At 36.7% G+C, this 16110-nt stretch overlaps 1 protein-coding gene across 1 annotated transcript in view; it reads right to left on the bottom strand.

Annotated features, from left to right (window-relative positions):
* The window catches only part of LOC123867206 (calcium/calmodulin-dependent 3',5'-cyclic nucleotide phosphodiesterase 1), a 46336-nt gene extending 31252 nt beyond the window's left edge, over positions 1–15084 (bottom strand). The window contains exons 1-2 of the mRNA XM_045909138.1: positions 14979–15084; positions 8263–8416 (exon numbers count right to left, since the gene is read on the bottom strand). Of these exons, the coding sequence (XP_045765094.1) occupies positions 8263–8416; positions 14979–15084 (260 nt within the window). The remainder of the gene's footprint in view (positions 1–8262; positions 8417–14978) is intronic.
* Positions 15085–16110: the final 1026 nt, after the last annotated feature.

Below are 16110 nucleotides of genomic sequence, written 5' to 3'. Positions count from 1 at the left end.
CTGGATGGATTGGGCTGGGTCTGGAGATAGATTATACCCTGGATTAACACATAGGCTATTTTTAATCCCGGAAAATCAATGAGTTCCCACGGGATTTTTAAAAAACCATTATCTAAAAAGTTACCAAAAGTTAAGTTGTTACAGTAATGTTAAGTAATAGTACATTTATTAAGTTTTATGTAGGCACTTCTATACACCACAGTTTTGCGCCGCATAAACCCAGCGGCTCCCTGTCCTTATTTGATAGATTAATGAAATTAGGTGTCGAGCATACTTTGCAGGAGTAGGCATGTACTTTTAATCTTGATGATTTACACAAAGGTCAATAGTAGGTATATTATGACCGTTGATCAATATAGCTAACACAGTTCCCTTATAGGAAATAATCACAGCATCAATAAAATTAGGCAGTCTATTACCTACATAAATACCCTTGGCTATTCCCCATTGAATGTGTACTCCAAATAGAACCTTTAGTAATAATAATAAGTAATGGCTCTCGTAAACCGAGGGGCTATAAAAGAGGAAGTAGGTTGTTACCTACATATTAATGTTTAACTACGAGCGACGATTGTACTAAGTATATCTACTTTTTATTATACCTACAATTATTACCTTTCTACATCGTAATAATTTCATGGGAGGTAAGTCCTATCATTGTATAATATGTATATACAATATAACTCCTATATAACACTTAAGTATATAACTCATATGGAACTCCTTTTTCAATAACTTTAGTTATATAATACGAGAAAGAAGATTTCATGTAAAAAATTGCTAACCATCTATTGCTGCCACGTCCAAATAGAGGATCAATTTCAACATACAATAGCAAAAGCAACCACTATGTCACTCGTGTACCTACTTATAAAGTAAGCAAGCGTTTGAAATAGTTCAAAACAATATTCCCATAGTGCACTACTCAAAGCTTTTGAGGCATGAACTGATTTTTAGATCAAACGTTACGGTGCAATGTCTAATATTGACAACAAGCTTTTGTGCCATTGCGCGGAATGGAACGTTTATCCCCCATACAAAGGGATAAAAATAAGGTAAAAATGCATTGAATCTGTTTGTTGGGTTATTCATGTATTATTTTAAGAACACTGGACCAATTTAGATTGAATTTTTGCATAAGTAAAGTAAGACATGAACAATTGTACCTACCTTACCAATTTGTCATTATGTTGGTTTCTATAATTTATTTTCATTGTTTAGCTATAACAAGTGTAAATTAAAAATTTATAACACCCCCGACAAGTGAAAGTTACAGTAACTAGAAAAAAGCTGATAACTTTCAAACGGCAGAACCGATTTTCTTAGATTATAGCTAAGAACACTCTCGATCAAGCCACCTTTCAAACAAAAAAAACTAAATTAAAATCGGTTCATTCGTTTAGGCGCTACGATGCCACAGATAGATACACAGATACACACGTCAAATTTATAACACCCCTCTTTTTGGGTCGGGGGTTAATAACCAAGTTAGCTCAGTGCCCGGTCAAACCAACTGTGGTTTTTGTGGCGCTGAATGTAACAAAAACTCTCTGTATATTGTTTAAGTTAACGAATTAAAAAAAAAATTAGACTTACACATAGAGTTTGATTAAAATCATTGTTATATGCCGTTTCAGAAAAAAGTTAGAAAAGGAGTTTTTTAGTGCTAAATTGAATCTGGGAAATGAACTACTTACATAGGCGTATACAAAGTAAATTTCAAATTAAAAAAATGGGAATAAAAAGGATACGCTGAATAAAAGCGATATAAAGTGTAGAAACAGTCTGTAAATCTCGATTGCAGCTTGAATTCGAGTAGGGATAAAAAGAAAAAAGTGGTTTGATGTGAAAGGCGCGAATGGTCCAGTAAAAACGAATAAATCCATGTTGGTAAAATGGAGGTACTAGGTTGATTGAAGTTTCCTTTGTAAGAGATTTTAATTTTCAGGTTGTTACAAAGCTGGTGTGCAGTAGGTACCTACCAGAGGCACCGCCAATGCGTTGTCGGCTTTTCAAGCATTTGTTGAATAACCCCATGTTGAAATCTACTGGGAATATGGCCAAAATATGGCGCGAATTTTACAATTTATTAACCCCCGACCCAAAAAGAGGGGTGTTATAAGTTTGACGTGTGTATCTGTGTATCTATCTGTCTGTGGCATCGTAGCTCCTACACTAATGAACCGATTTTAATTTAGTCTTTTTTATTTAAAAGGTGGCTTGATTGAGAGTGTTCTTAGCTATAATCCAAGAAAATCGGTTCAGCCGTTTGAAAGTTATCAGTTCTTTTCTAGTTACTGTGACCTTCACTTGTCGGGGGTGTTATAAATTAATTTACACTTGTATGTACATGAAAAATGAGCAGCTGGCAAATAAAACGGTCTAGGTACTTACGCGAAATTAAATATAGGAGAAGAAAAAACCGAATGAAAACTTTGATCGAAATTCCGAACTTTGGACTTAATTATAGCACAGTTTTAGGCCGTCTTGCATAGCAATGCGTTCAGATTTGTGTTACTGGTCCAAAAGTTACGGATTAAAAAGAGAAGATAGAAGAGTAGGTACTACAGAGTCTTTTTCGCCAGTTCCTTAAAAGATCTGGCACAATGGGTACACTAGGCACCCAGGTGGCGAAGATGAAATTTCTTGAAGTGGTGTGCTTGGTGCATGTTTCAGGGTTAATACTCCAGTGAAATACATCGGGTTGTTTACATGAAACACGAGGATTTAGTTTCAATAATAATTTTGAGCAATAAGAGCACATCAAACTATCTTTCACCGATAGTTTGAACCCGTGCTATGTTTCAACAACAATTTTCATTATAAATGGTAACGGAAATTTCCCTAACAATGTCGACTCCGTATTGGTATCCTCTTGAATGAAATTGTTGTTACTATATTACAATAGTTAACCTGCCTCACTGAACTAGTGTGTAGCTAATTTGGCTACGTATTGCAAGTTGCGAGTTTGAGTTAAAAAAACTGTTGGGGTTTTCTGTCACGGAATTCTAAGTACCTAGCGGCCCCAAACTGTTGTATAACTGTTTGATATATACAATGTGATTTCAGGTTTTTAACCCCCGACCCAAAAAGCGGGGTGTTATCTGTGTATCTGTCTGTGGCATCGTAGCTACTAAACTAATGAACCGATTTAATTTAGATTTTTTTGTTTGAAAGGTGGCTTGATCGAGTGTTCTTAGCTATAATCCAAGAAAATCGGTTCAGCCGTTTGAAAGTTATCAGCTCTTTTCTAGTTACTGTAACCTTCACTTGTCGGGGGTGTTACAAATTTTTAATTTACACTTGTTCTATTTGATATAGCTCAACAGGAATAGCCTAGTGGTCAAAACCTCTAACTTATGTCCGTTTTTAGCAATTAAACGTTTATGCTTTAACGGTGAAGGAAAACATTCTGAAGGAACCTGCAAGCCTGAGAGTTCTGCACGATGTTCTCAAAAGTGTGTGAAATCTGCCACGCTTTGGAACATAGAATAATATGGACTAGATTAGTCCTTGGCTGGTAAACATTTACTTATCTATCGCATGTGTTAGTGTAGTGAAGCGATACATTTGTCTCAGCATCCGATCGTTAACACAGATTGCCTTTGTCATGGCGGGATAACGGAAATTACCAGGCTCTGTCTATGTACGGGATAACGTGATATACCTACAGATACATATACATAAATGCTATGAAAGCTCCATGATCTATTTTTATAACTCACGTATAAAGAACGATACTTAATATCTAGGCCTGGGCATCCTCATTATTGCAAAACACGTTTCAAAGGTCTCAAAGTAAAGTCAATATCGGCATCGACGCTGTTTGTCAACTCCTCATATTAACCCACGTCACTTTGCAAGACATTATTATTAGACGCACGTTATTAATAACGGAGGAATTTATTAATAACTAGCTTATGTCCACGACTTCGTCCCCGTGGACTACTCAAATTTGAAAGCACTTTTTTACCCCTTTAGGGACTGAATTTTCAAAAAATCTTTCTTAGCGGATGTCTACGTCATAATAATATAACAAATTTCATTCCGATCAGTCCAGTAGTTTGAGCTGTGCGTTGATAGATCAGTCAGTCGGACGGATCGGGCTGAAATTCGGCATGCAGGTAGCTATCATGAACTAGGACATCCCCTAAGAAAGTCCGCTTCAACGCCTAAGGGCCGGCGTTCATAATATGGCGGAGCGCAGCGCAGAGCATTTTGCACAGTCAAAGTATTATCGACATTGTCCTCATTGAAATAATATCTAAAATCCATTGTGCATCCGTGCGGATACTCGCGCATCCACGCGCAGTACCGCGCGTGCTCGCGCATTCTCTGGTAGAAATTCGCGTAATGGGTCACGCGATTAGAAAACTTCGAGTTCATGCTCTGCGCTGCGCTCCACCACGCTCTGCCATAGGTATGTGCGCCGGCCCTTAGGTGGTAAAGTAGGGGTTTGAAGTGTAGTCCTACATAATATACGAAGCATAAGCTAGTTCATAATACCTACGCTAAAACAGATCAATGTACCTTTTAAAATCTACGTGTGGACGTGTGGCAAGTAAACATTACAGTGGAAAGTGAAACGAAAGTTGAGTGTGTTTTATAGAAGATTTTGTGGTACTGAGTGGTAATGGTGCGTATTGTTTGCTTGGTTGATTGCTTTTTCTGCAGGTTTAGCAGTGGCAGGGCGGGCGGTGCATTATAGCATCCTGCACTTTGTATTTGTACCATACCAAGTGAACCAAAACCGATAAGGCTGTTTTGGAGGTTATACGAAGCGAATTAAGCTTTTTATTCCTTGAGCTTCTATTAAACTCGTTTTTATGTCCATTAGTAATAAATTATAGTATAGCAGCTTTTACTGTAGAAAAATAAATAGATAGGTAAGCCTAATGGAAGTTTAAATATTAAATTACACTAGTTTTTACAGAGAGTAAATAGGTACAAACCCCTGAAATTGATATTGAATACAATTCGGAGTATTTACCTTTCCAATGTTTGCAAAGCAATTCCCGCCGTGGTCGATATTTCCTGCTACGAACCAGAACAATACTGTCGTGTTTGGATTTTTCTATTGTTATGGAAACCGTATTTTATCTCTTTTTTTTTGGCGTAATGGTATTTTTATTTTATAACAGACTAAATATGGAGTAAGGAAATGATGTTAGATAGAGAGGTTCGATGTTGCCGTCTGGACAGAGCAAGACAAGTATAGTAGGAACGCGACAAGTTGAAATGGCAATCGGGGAGGTAGTTGAGTGACATGCGTGTGTGCAGGGCGTCCTCCGCCTCATGCCCCGATTTGCCATCTTAACCTGTCGCGGTCTATAAGTGCGGGACGATGGAGCTATAAAGTAAAGTAAAAGTAAAATATTCTTTATTGTACACCAACAAGACATAGTAATATATAAATAACATTATAGATTTATGTACAAAAGGCGGCCTTATCGCTAAAATAGCGATCTCTTCCAGGCAACCTTGGGGTGAGGAGATAATAAAAATTAAAGAAAGTGGAAGGGGTTAGTAAGTAAATAAACATAATGTACATATAAAATTTAAAATAAATAATTAAGAAAATAATAATAATAATACTGCAGTAAATAAGAAAGGAATAAGGATAGTAGGTACATCAAGAACTATTATGCATAAAAATAAATAAAAATCTGCTTTAGAATGTACAGGTAAAAAAAGCTCTTTCATATGATACCCCACTTGCTATAGCAAGTGGGGTATCATAATATGTAGAATATATATAAAGAGTATTATATATAATACTCTTACTTTGGAAGATGAAAATGTTAATTAATATTATTAGTTCATGAATACATTTTTTTTTGTAATGTAACCACAAATTCACGATCTTCGGATTTTTCCCTTTACATGTGCTATAAAGACCTACCTACCTGCCAAATTTCATAATTCTAGGTCAACTCTATAGGTTTCTTGACAGACACGACAGACAGACAACTAAGTGATCCTATAAGGATTCCTTTTTTTTCCTTTTGAGATACAGTTAAAGTTGTAAATTCAGTTATCGTAGATTAATATCGCGTAAGGTTCTAATTACAATCCATCAAGAGTATTGCTACCAATTATTTCAAGTGCCACCACACCTTTTTAAATAGTCATTATACTGGTAGGTGCCGTCCAGAAAGCAATAACTCCACAATTGCCTGCGATCCTAGTCTCATTACTGTAAGTGAACTATATGACCATAACAATATGTTATGGTGCAGGTATCTACCTAACTTTTACAGTTTATTATCCATTCATAACCATCAAAATATTCGTGTTTTATTTAGCATTCATACCACTGTTACTGTCATAGGCAAGCGCGCTCCATCTTAGGCTGCATCATCACTTGCTAGCAGGTCTGATTGCAGCCAAGCGCTAGTCTATATAATTTAAAAAAAAAAAAAACTGTTCACGACAGTTTGGGAACTTCTAATGCTCGGACCACATTAAGGTTAACGTCCAATGCCCAACAACGCCATAATTATTGCGATAATTCCGCCTATAATTAGCACGTTAAACTGAGTGGCATACTTGAACTGTTAACGTCTAATGTCAATTGTTTTTTTTTTTCTTTTTTTAAAAAGAATATTAGTCATTTTAATCATGACTAACATTCCCCTTTCCCCTCCAACTAAGCGTTAAGATTGTGCTTGGAGTGGGTACGACAATAGTGCAACGGGTGGGGTTTGAGCCTCCGACCTTTCGGTTTTCAGTCCGCTCCTATAACCGTTGAGCTATTGAGGCTCGAATTGGGATTAAATTCGTCTAACGCCGAACGGCAATGTGAATGCCGTTGTAAAATTAATGCGTTAGGTAGTGGCTACACTTTTGGCCACCTACATTGGAAGGCGTCAAATGTTACTTCCATTATTGTTACCTACAGGTAAGCTATGAAACGACTAGGTTTTTTTGATTTCACGCTGCTTTCACGTCACCCCTAGCGTAATATTTGACATATCGTCGATTCAAGATCAAACCGAAAGCTTCCACACTCTAGTTCACTCATATTATTCATATTCAGATTACACTACCTACTTACTTGTTTTGCGATAATTTGAACTTTGACTTGAACGGCGCTTTGAAAATCAATGTGCTTGCTTAAACTTCATATTTTTAAACAGCAAATCTATAATAATAATTTTATACAAGAAAAGGATAGCTATTCTCGGTTTTTTTTAATTTCTCAGAATTCTTTCGTATTACATAACATATTAACAAGTGTAAATTAAAAATTTATAACATCCCCGACAAGTGAAGGTTACAGTAACTAGAAAAGAACTGATAACTTTCAAACGGCTGAACCGATTTTCTTGGATTATAGCTAAGAACACTCTCGATCAAGCCACCTTTCAAACAAAAAAAATTAAATTAAAATCGGTTCATTAGTTTAGGTGCTACTGTGCCACAGACAGATACACAGATACACAGACACACAGATACACAGATACACAGACACACAGATACACACGTCAAACTTATAACACCCCTCTTCTCAACTTCGGCGGGGAGGGGCAACGCACGCACAACAGACGGAAACGTTTAAGTGCGGAAACCAGCCCAGAGAGAAGAAGAAGAAGACCCCTCTTTTTGGGTCGGGGGTTAAAAATGGCCACTTGACAGTTAAATACAATAAAAATATACATTGAAAATAGAGAGAGAAAATAGAGGGAGTTATTATTTTTTTTTTTCAATGTTTTCAAAGAAATTAGTGCACAACCACTATTTCGTGGTTGACATTTTGCGTTCATTTTGGGAACAATTGTTTCCACGCTATTGTTATGCATGCGATATTTTATATTTTGTTGGCATAAATGCTCTGGTTTTTCCACTCAAATTGCAAGCAGCAATTTTAGAAGGCTTGGTTTATTTTGTTATGAAAGTTCATTAGGGGTCCGTACCTCAAAAGGAAAAACGGAACCCTTATTATAGGATCACTTTGTTGTCTGTCTGTCTGTCTGTCCGTCGTGTCTGTCAAGAAACCTATAGAGTCCTTCGCGTTGACCTAGAATCATGAAATTTGGTAGGCAGGTAGGTCTTATAGCTCAAGTACAGGAATAAATCTGAAAACCGCGAATATGTGGTTGCATCATTTAAGAAAAATTAAAATGTGTTTCAATTTTCAAAATAAGATAGCTATACCAGGTTGTTAGACACGACGGACGGACAGACAGACAGACAACAAAGTGATCCTATAAGGGTTCCGTTTTTCCTTTCGAGGTACGGAACCCTAAAAAATGTATTTACCTGAGTGCGGCCTTATCGCATGCGTCGGGCGTGTCGACGGCGGGCAAGTGCTCAGTGTCTAGGTCCAGCTGGTCCAGCTGCTCGTCGGTCGGCGGCGAGGTCTCTGTCTTGCCGCGGCTGGACGACCGACGGACTATTGTGAGGGCACCTTGTTCTGTGAACAAGGGTAATAGACTTGTGAAACACTAATGCACGAACCATCATATTATAATTACTACAAAGAATAATAACAAGTGTAAATTAAAAATTTATAACACCCCCGACAAGTGAAGGTTACAGTAACTAGAAAAGAGCTAATAACTTTCAAACGGCTGAACCGATTTTCTTGGATTAAGAACACTCTCGATCAAGCAACCTTTCAAACGAAAAGAACTAAATTAAAATCGGTTCATTAGTTTAGGAGCTACAATGCCAGAGACAGATACACAGATACACACGTCAAATTTATAACACCCCTCTTTTTGGGTTGGGGGTTATACAGTAACCCAGTATATAAATAAAAATACATTTTTAACATGCATAACTAAAATATCAACATTCTCAAACATGCTAGTTTCTAACTCCTAAATCTAAATTGGTACTTGGCTACAAATACGCCGATAATAGTTAAGTACTAAACTATTTTGTATGTTTATCGATAGGTAGCTCATAATTGAATTTTTTTTAATATCTACATATTAAAGACCAATAATATCAAAATCAAAATCAATTATTCAAAATAGGTACTATTGTACACCTTTTGTTTGTCCGATTTGTTAGATTTGAAATATGATATAGTGGTGATAATTAATTACGTTAACTTAAAACTAAAGCTACGAGGGTTCCAAACGCGCCCAAGTCTGAGAAGAGCCCACAACAAACTCAACCGGGTACCTATTCTTTTTTTTCTTTTTCTCTTTATTGTTACAATTTTCTGGTACAAATAGTCATATAAAAAAAAAGGTAATCTTTTTTGCAGCAGCTATAATTATTATCACAGTGCTAGAGGATTCCATTTATGTGGAAAATAAAATATCGCGGTAGTAAAAATATTTTTTCGCATACAAAAATACCGATACAAAGTATTATGAACGATATTAAAACGAGTGGCCTGCTGTTACGTTGTTGAGGAAAAATTAAAAAATATGCTGCAATGCATATTTTCACCGTTTAAACTAACGAAATTGATATTCATAACCCAATCGCAGAGTTTAAACTCGTCGGGCATACTCCGACAAAAAAGTGAGTGTGAACCCCAGGTGGACACTGGGTATTCATACTTTATTATATTAGTGATGGTATACCTACAAGATGAAATGAGGAGCTGGCTAACAAAACGGCGTAATAGCACAAAGAAGAGCAAAAATCTGAATGCAAGCTGTCGAAACTTTACTGTAATTGTACCGTTTTGATCGAAGTTACGAGCTTTGATCTCAATTTTAGACCAGTTTTAGGCCGCTTAGCTTGAAAATGACTTCAAGTTTGTATTCAGTGATCGAAAGCATGAACTTTGGACAGATTTTGGCATACTTTTAAGCTTTTTTGCTCGAAATGAGTTTGTATTCAATGGGTTAAAATATCCCGATCAAGGAGAAAAGTGTTTTGATCAGAAGTGTAATTACATATTCTTATCACCCAGTTGTTCAAATTAAGCTGGAATTAATGGGTGTGTGGTGATGATTTTAGCCCAGCTCAAATTGGTTTCTACGCGGAAACCCAAACCCAAGGCGCTGGTGTGGCTTTGTCGATATGGTTTGTAACTTGTCCCCAAACCACCACCTGGATCAACAATAAATTGAGAAATCATAAATTCTTAAAATGAACAAACCGGGAATCGAACCTGCGACCTTCAATTTATAAGACCATCTGTTATCCTGCTGGTTCCCAACTAAACCGAAAGCAAGCTCCTAGGTATTGGAAAATGTAAAATGAAGACCTCAATAAAATCTCTGAAAATGAAATCCATTCACAAATATATTCCATTGTTCAGTTTATGTAAAAGGAATAGGCGTTAAATTAAATACCAGTGTACCCGAAACCTAATTGGAATTCACGAGCGATATCTTCCCCCGACACAACATGTCCCGTCCTCGGCCTCGGCGCTAAATGGTGACGGCGCCAGACCAAACGTGAACGTCCGTAGGCGACACCAGCTACGCGAGCCCCCTTTTCCCTTGCAGTCAATAAAAAATTGTTCAGATCTTCGACTAATCGGGGAACATACATAAAAAAATTTAAAAAAAGATTGCGACGAATTGAAAACCTTATTTTTGAAGTCGGATAAAAAAAAACCTAAAATCAAATGAGTTGAATTATACACTAACTAGCATATACCCACAAGTTCGTCCTAACTCCTAAGTGGACTACACAAATTTTAAACCCCTATTTTACCCCTTTAGTAGTTGAATTTTCAAAAATCCTAAACCCTTCTTATTCTGAGAGGAAACCCGTACTCAGTAGTGGGGCGGAAATGGGTTGATCAGGTAATAGAGTTGCCAGATGACTCTGTGACTCTGGATGAATACTACTAACGCGTACGGGAATAATCACACTAATATTACAAATCATTAAACTTAAAAAAAAAAAATGACTTGTATAACATCTTTGCAAGGCCCCCCTAGGCACGAGGCTGTCGGCCGTCGCCGACTGTGCCGGTGCCTAACACCGGGTTCTAATGCCGTCACTGGTATTAAACAGAGAATTAATAAGGCAGCGTTATCCTTTGACAGGTGATAACGGAATTTCATATGCTTTTATTTGTTTTTCTTTAGCTTCACATATTTCTTCTTTCTTCTTTCTGGCCTGGTTTCCTCACTTAAACGTTTCCGTCTGTTGTGCGTGCGTTGCCCCTCCCCGCCGAAGTCTTCACTCCAGCCATCCAAGCTCGCTCCAGAAGCCGAGTAGATCGCCCAGGTTGCCGAGGGATTCATAAAGTGAGGTTGGGGATCCCAAATGGCGTTCTCGTTGTTCTGCCACGCCCGTTTCTTGCCACTTCACACATTTATCAGCACCCAATATAACGAACTAGCTTTTTCTCACGAGCGACGTGACTTTGTCCACGCGTTCTTGTTGGAATTTCTCAAAATCTTTTATAAATATAGCGGGTCTATAAACTTATATCAACACGAAATATTTCAAGCTCCTACTCGTAGATGCAACAGTGAGCTGTACGTTAATATATCTACATCTATATCTTAGTTCATGATAATCTAGGATTTCTTTCATAGTAAAAACTGTTCCACAAAGTCAGGACAGGAAGCCACCACAATACCACAGTATAGAGAGAGTAATATACTCGTACCATACTTACTCTGTGACAATACTAGGCACGGGCGGGTTCATATAGACCCATGCTTGCTTATTAAAATAATTTTACCCATAGGTATTGCCCCAACCGACTTCATCGTGTATGAGATTATGCCCTGTAGCGTTCAGAATTCTAATACAAATAACGATACGCTGCTTTATTGAGTTCGCTTGAAATTAATATTGAACATTGCACAGATACAAAGTCTAGACGAAGTTTAATATGCCTACTCGTAAGCGCATCTCGCATTTAGGTAATTATGATCTCCTTTAGAATAACCACCCTGATCTCCCTATAAAATATAAAATACCCTTTATTACAGAGTTCACAGTGGAGTAGTAAATCTGCATCATAAAAAATCTGTCAACTCTGAGTGCCTCGTGGCAAAGGCTTCCTGTAAATCTGGCCAGTGCTTACGGTCCTGTGTCACCCTTCTCCAGAATGGACTACTTAGCTGTTAGATTCAGCTCGTCGTCCAAACGTCTTTGCAGTCGACTCTTGTTTCTTTTCCTATCTCGTAGGTACCAGTAGGATACTCCACTTTTATTGGGTGTCTCCGCTTTTGACCCATCCACCTCCATTTCAGCTGATCCATATTGGTTAATATGTCTGTGACTGTGATGGTTCTCTCTTTGATGTTTGAGCTTCTTATTCTGTCCTTCTTTACTTCCACCACAGATTTAGGAAAAAGACTCACTTCCACCATACTGCACTCTACATCTCTCAAAACTGTCCCGATGTGCACAGTATATTAAGGTACTTTTTTTTCTCTGTGCTATGGGCCTTGTTTGGTTCCCAGGTTTCGCAGGCTTAGAGTCTTGTACTTGATTATGTGAATAATGAAGTGTTTTCCTTCACCGTTAAAGCGATAATAACTCCGAAAACTAAAAGGTGCGTTCCCGGGATCGAACCTTCGACCTCCGATCTCCTGATCGGAGTCCTAACCACTAGGCTATCACAGCTGGTAACTTCCAAGTCACTATAGTTAGTAGGGAAACATCGAAAAAGACAATTTTCTATCCCCGTATTTTGTGGTTAATGTATGTAGTCAATTTCCATTTGCGTACCCACATAGATTTTGCGTGACCTTAAATTAGATTGAATCGTTTTCCGTGGTCACTCAAATCCCTTGAGGGTGGAAGAGAATGCTATTTTCTTTTTGGCAAAATACGACGAAGCCTCCGAGCGAAATAAATAATGGATCCAAATAAATAATGGATTCTTTTTAACAGGATAAAAAGCTATAACCATATAATACGTCGACACGTTTACTTTATTATCATTAAGACTTTGTTTTCCTTTTTTCAGAAAGCATTTATTCGCACATTTATTTATGTTGTTTTGGATATCTGATTACTTCTCATAGGAATTCTTTCTTTTCCAGGGACGAGAATATCCTAAATCCGTTTCTAGAACGCTTTCGTCCTGGAATCGAATTTAGACCTGGATGAGGCTTTTCTCTGTGTACTTACTAAATTTTGGCACAATTAATTTAGGAGTTGAGTAAGGATGATAATGTGACAGACAGACACATTTTTGCTTGTATTATATTACAAGATGATGCCTGCGACTTCGCCTGCGTGGATTTCGGTTTTTGAAAATTCTGTGGAAAATCTTTGATTTCTCGAGAGAGTAGCCCATATCCGTCTTCAGGATGCAAGCTATCTCTGTTCCTTTCGACCAATTAATTTAACAGATGGGTTGTAAAAACGTAGCAGACAGACAGAAATGTACAATTTTGCATTTATAATATTTGTATGGATTTACATACGAAATCACGTCTACTGCAAGGGTCAGAGCTATTTTGTCTTGGGAACACAACATCAACTCTATACCATAGCTCTTATACTTTCTAATTATATTATTATTTAAAAAATATTTACACATCATGCATTTGAAACGGAACATACTTCAACACACTGAAAATAGCTCTATAATAGACAATGGTGCTAATTTGGATGAAAACGTTGTGATGGCTTTTGCTATAGTACCTACTAGCGACCGTTTGCTAAAAGAGTAAAAGAATAAAAACTAGATACTTAAACCATATCTCCCATAGAGATTTTTTTATATTCTTAATATAAAAAAATCTCTATTCTTTAAAGCGAAAAAAATTAAGGATGAAAAAAGATATCAAAAGATTCTTTTATAGGGAGCAATTACTATAGGAACTGCATTAATTGCCTAATTAGAGACACTTATAGACCTTTAACAAAAATAACAAAAAGTTTCTAGCACATTTTTTAAAATTTCAAAAATAATCTTTTTCTAATCATGCTTTGGATGAAATTCGAAACCTAGGCAAAGTATTTTTTACAATAATAAAATATATACCTACGATGCGTATTGATCCGATACGAACTCACAAGAGCATTTATTTGTATAGGTAAGAGGAAATATGTATAACGTTAATTACAACGTGGGCTATGAATTTTTTTACGAAATTGATGCATGCGATGAAATGAATACACGTACTGTTGTTTTATTGTGTTGTATCTATACTATTGAAAAAATATTGAAAACAAACTCCAAAATAATTTATTCAGCAGTTATCGAGCAAAAGTATGGATCGATAATAATGCAAACTGGGTGGAGTAATGGCGTAGATATCAAAGAAATTATAGAAGGAAAGTGTTATAATACACGAATGAATGGCGAAAAAGAGAAAAGATAATAACATGAGACTAAACTAGCGGCACGCTATGATCGCCGGTTTGACGTTTGTCCGCTCATGAAGTTCCGTATTAATTGATAACGACTTTGAAGGAAATAATTGTATTACTTTATTGACGATAGTGATGTGCAGAGATTCATAAATTTTATCGAATGTAGTTTTAGGTTTAGGACTCAAAATTTATTTATTAAATTGATTTCTTAAATGTATACAAGTGTAGAAAAATCAGTTTGCACCATTTAAGGGGTGAATGTACTTGTGAATATGAACAATTTTCACTATGTGGACAAACCTCTGAAATCGCAAAAAAATATCAATAAATTTTTAAAAATGGAATCTAATACGATCGTCACATAGGATCGCTGGCTAGCACAACTACTACCTCCGGCAAACTCGCGTCAATGCTCAATGCAAAACAAAGCAGTTTCGAATTGACGTTGCTTCGAAAAGTATTCTTTAGTAGTTAGTATTTCTTGTGTGCATATAAAGTATGTATATTCATTTTCGTTCAAATATTCAGTTCGTTCAAATAAATTAAATAAACATATACATTTTTGTTTTATTAAACCTATTTAATCAGGTACAAAAACAAAACTTAATTGTTTTTTGTTCGAGAATAAATTGACATTCCACATCACTATTGTAATGTGTCAAACCGGCCATCATAGCGTGCCGCTAGTGTAGAAGAAAACTATGAAGAATGATGGATTTAAAAAATTAAAACTTGAAGCGGCCATTGTTGGAAACCGTGCTTACTGGGAGAGCCGTTGCGCGGGGCGGGCGGCGGCGGCGGGCGGGGCGCCTCCTCGCGCGCTGCGCCCGCGCCGCCCGGCGGACTCGCCACTGCAAATACACCCAACATTACTATACTGACACTGTACAGGGTGTATGAAACATATTGTATAATATTGTATATCAAATCTTTGAAAAGAGCAACCGTCGAGTTTCTCGCTGGTTCTTTTCGGTAGGAAAGGCATTCCGAACCAGTGGTAGATGCTTTTGACGATTCAAAAAAAGTCTAATTGAATAAAAATATTTTGAATTTTAAATTTTGAATTTTATGCTGATTAAAAATGAAACCATGGATTCAGTACAAATGATCCAGTGTGTAAGAGATTTTACATTTCGCCAACGTTGATAGAATTCGAAAATAAAAACACAATAACGTCAATTTTGACGCTTATTAAACTACCTAAAAACGGACCTAAGTGCCTAAAGATCCCTCGTAAAAAAATTCAGTACCTCTGAACTTAATTTCGCAATATTCCCGCTTAGATGTAGTTATCATACAACGAGCATTCAAACGATGCTTGTAAGGCCTATTGACCGGGTACTTGGGTTCTATTGGGTAAAAAAAAAAAAAAATCATCTGATGTTTCACTAATCACTTATTAACTATGTTCAGTATTCTATGATAGCACTATGCTATTTCGCTTCGACATACCTACTCGTATATACCAACGTGTGAGAAGCTTGATAAAATAAAATGGTGAATGTAAAATAACAACAGCTACTGTCGTTCACGTTCACTTCATAAACTGTTTTCATCAGCGAGCATATTAATTCGAGACGCAGTAGGTATTACAATAAAATTTCTCATAACACACAAACTGCTGGAATTAAATACAAGATCTATTTGAAACGTGACTCGGTCCAAAATGAACGTTTTACTGCAATAGCTTTATAAATGGTTAAGGTTTCATGAGCGTAAAACGGAGTTATTGTTTGAAATTACTTTGTTGAAATTCATTTTCAGAACGAATAAATTAATAAATTTTACGCTGAAATTCGTTAGGCAAATTAATTTCATGCAATTTAATTATGCACAAATAACAGAGAATAGAAAATAGAAGGTGCAATTAAGTATTTACGACTAGCTTGCTCTCGC

This window comes from Maniola jurtina, chromosome 1, assembly GCF_905333055.1.
Source record: "Maniola jurtina chromosome 1, ilManJurt1.1, whole genome shotgun sequence".
NCBI lineage: Eukaryota > Metazoa > Arthropoda > Insecta > Lepidoptera > Nymphalidae > Maniola > Maniola jurtina.
The sequence above is the reverse complement of the archived record's forward strand: the minus strand, read 5'-3'. Positions and strand labels throughout refer to the sequence as shown.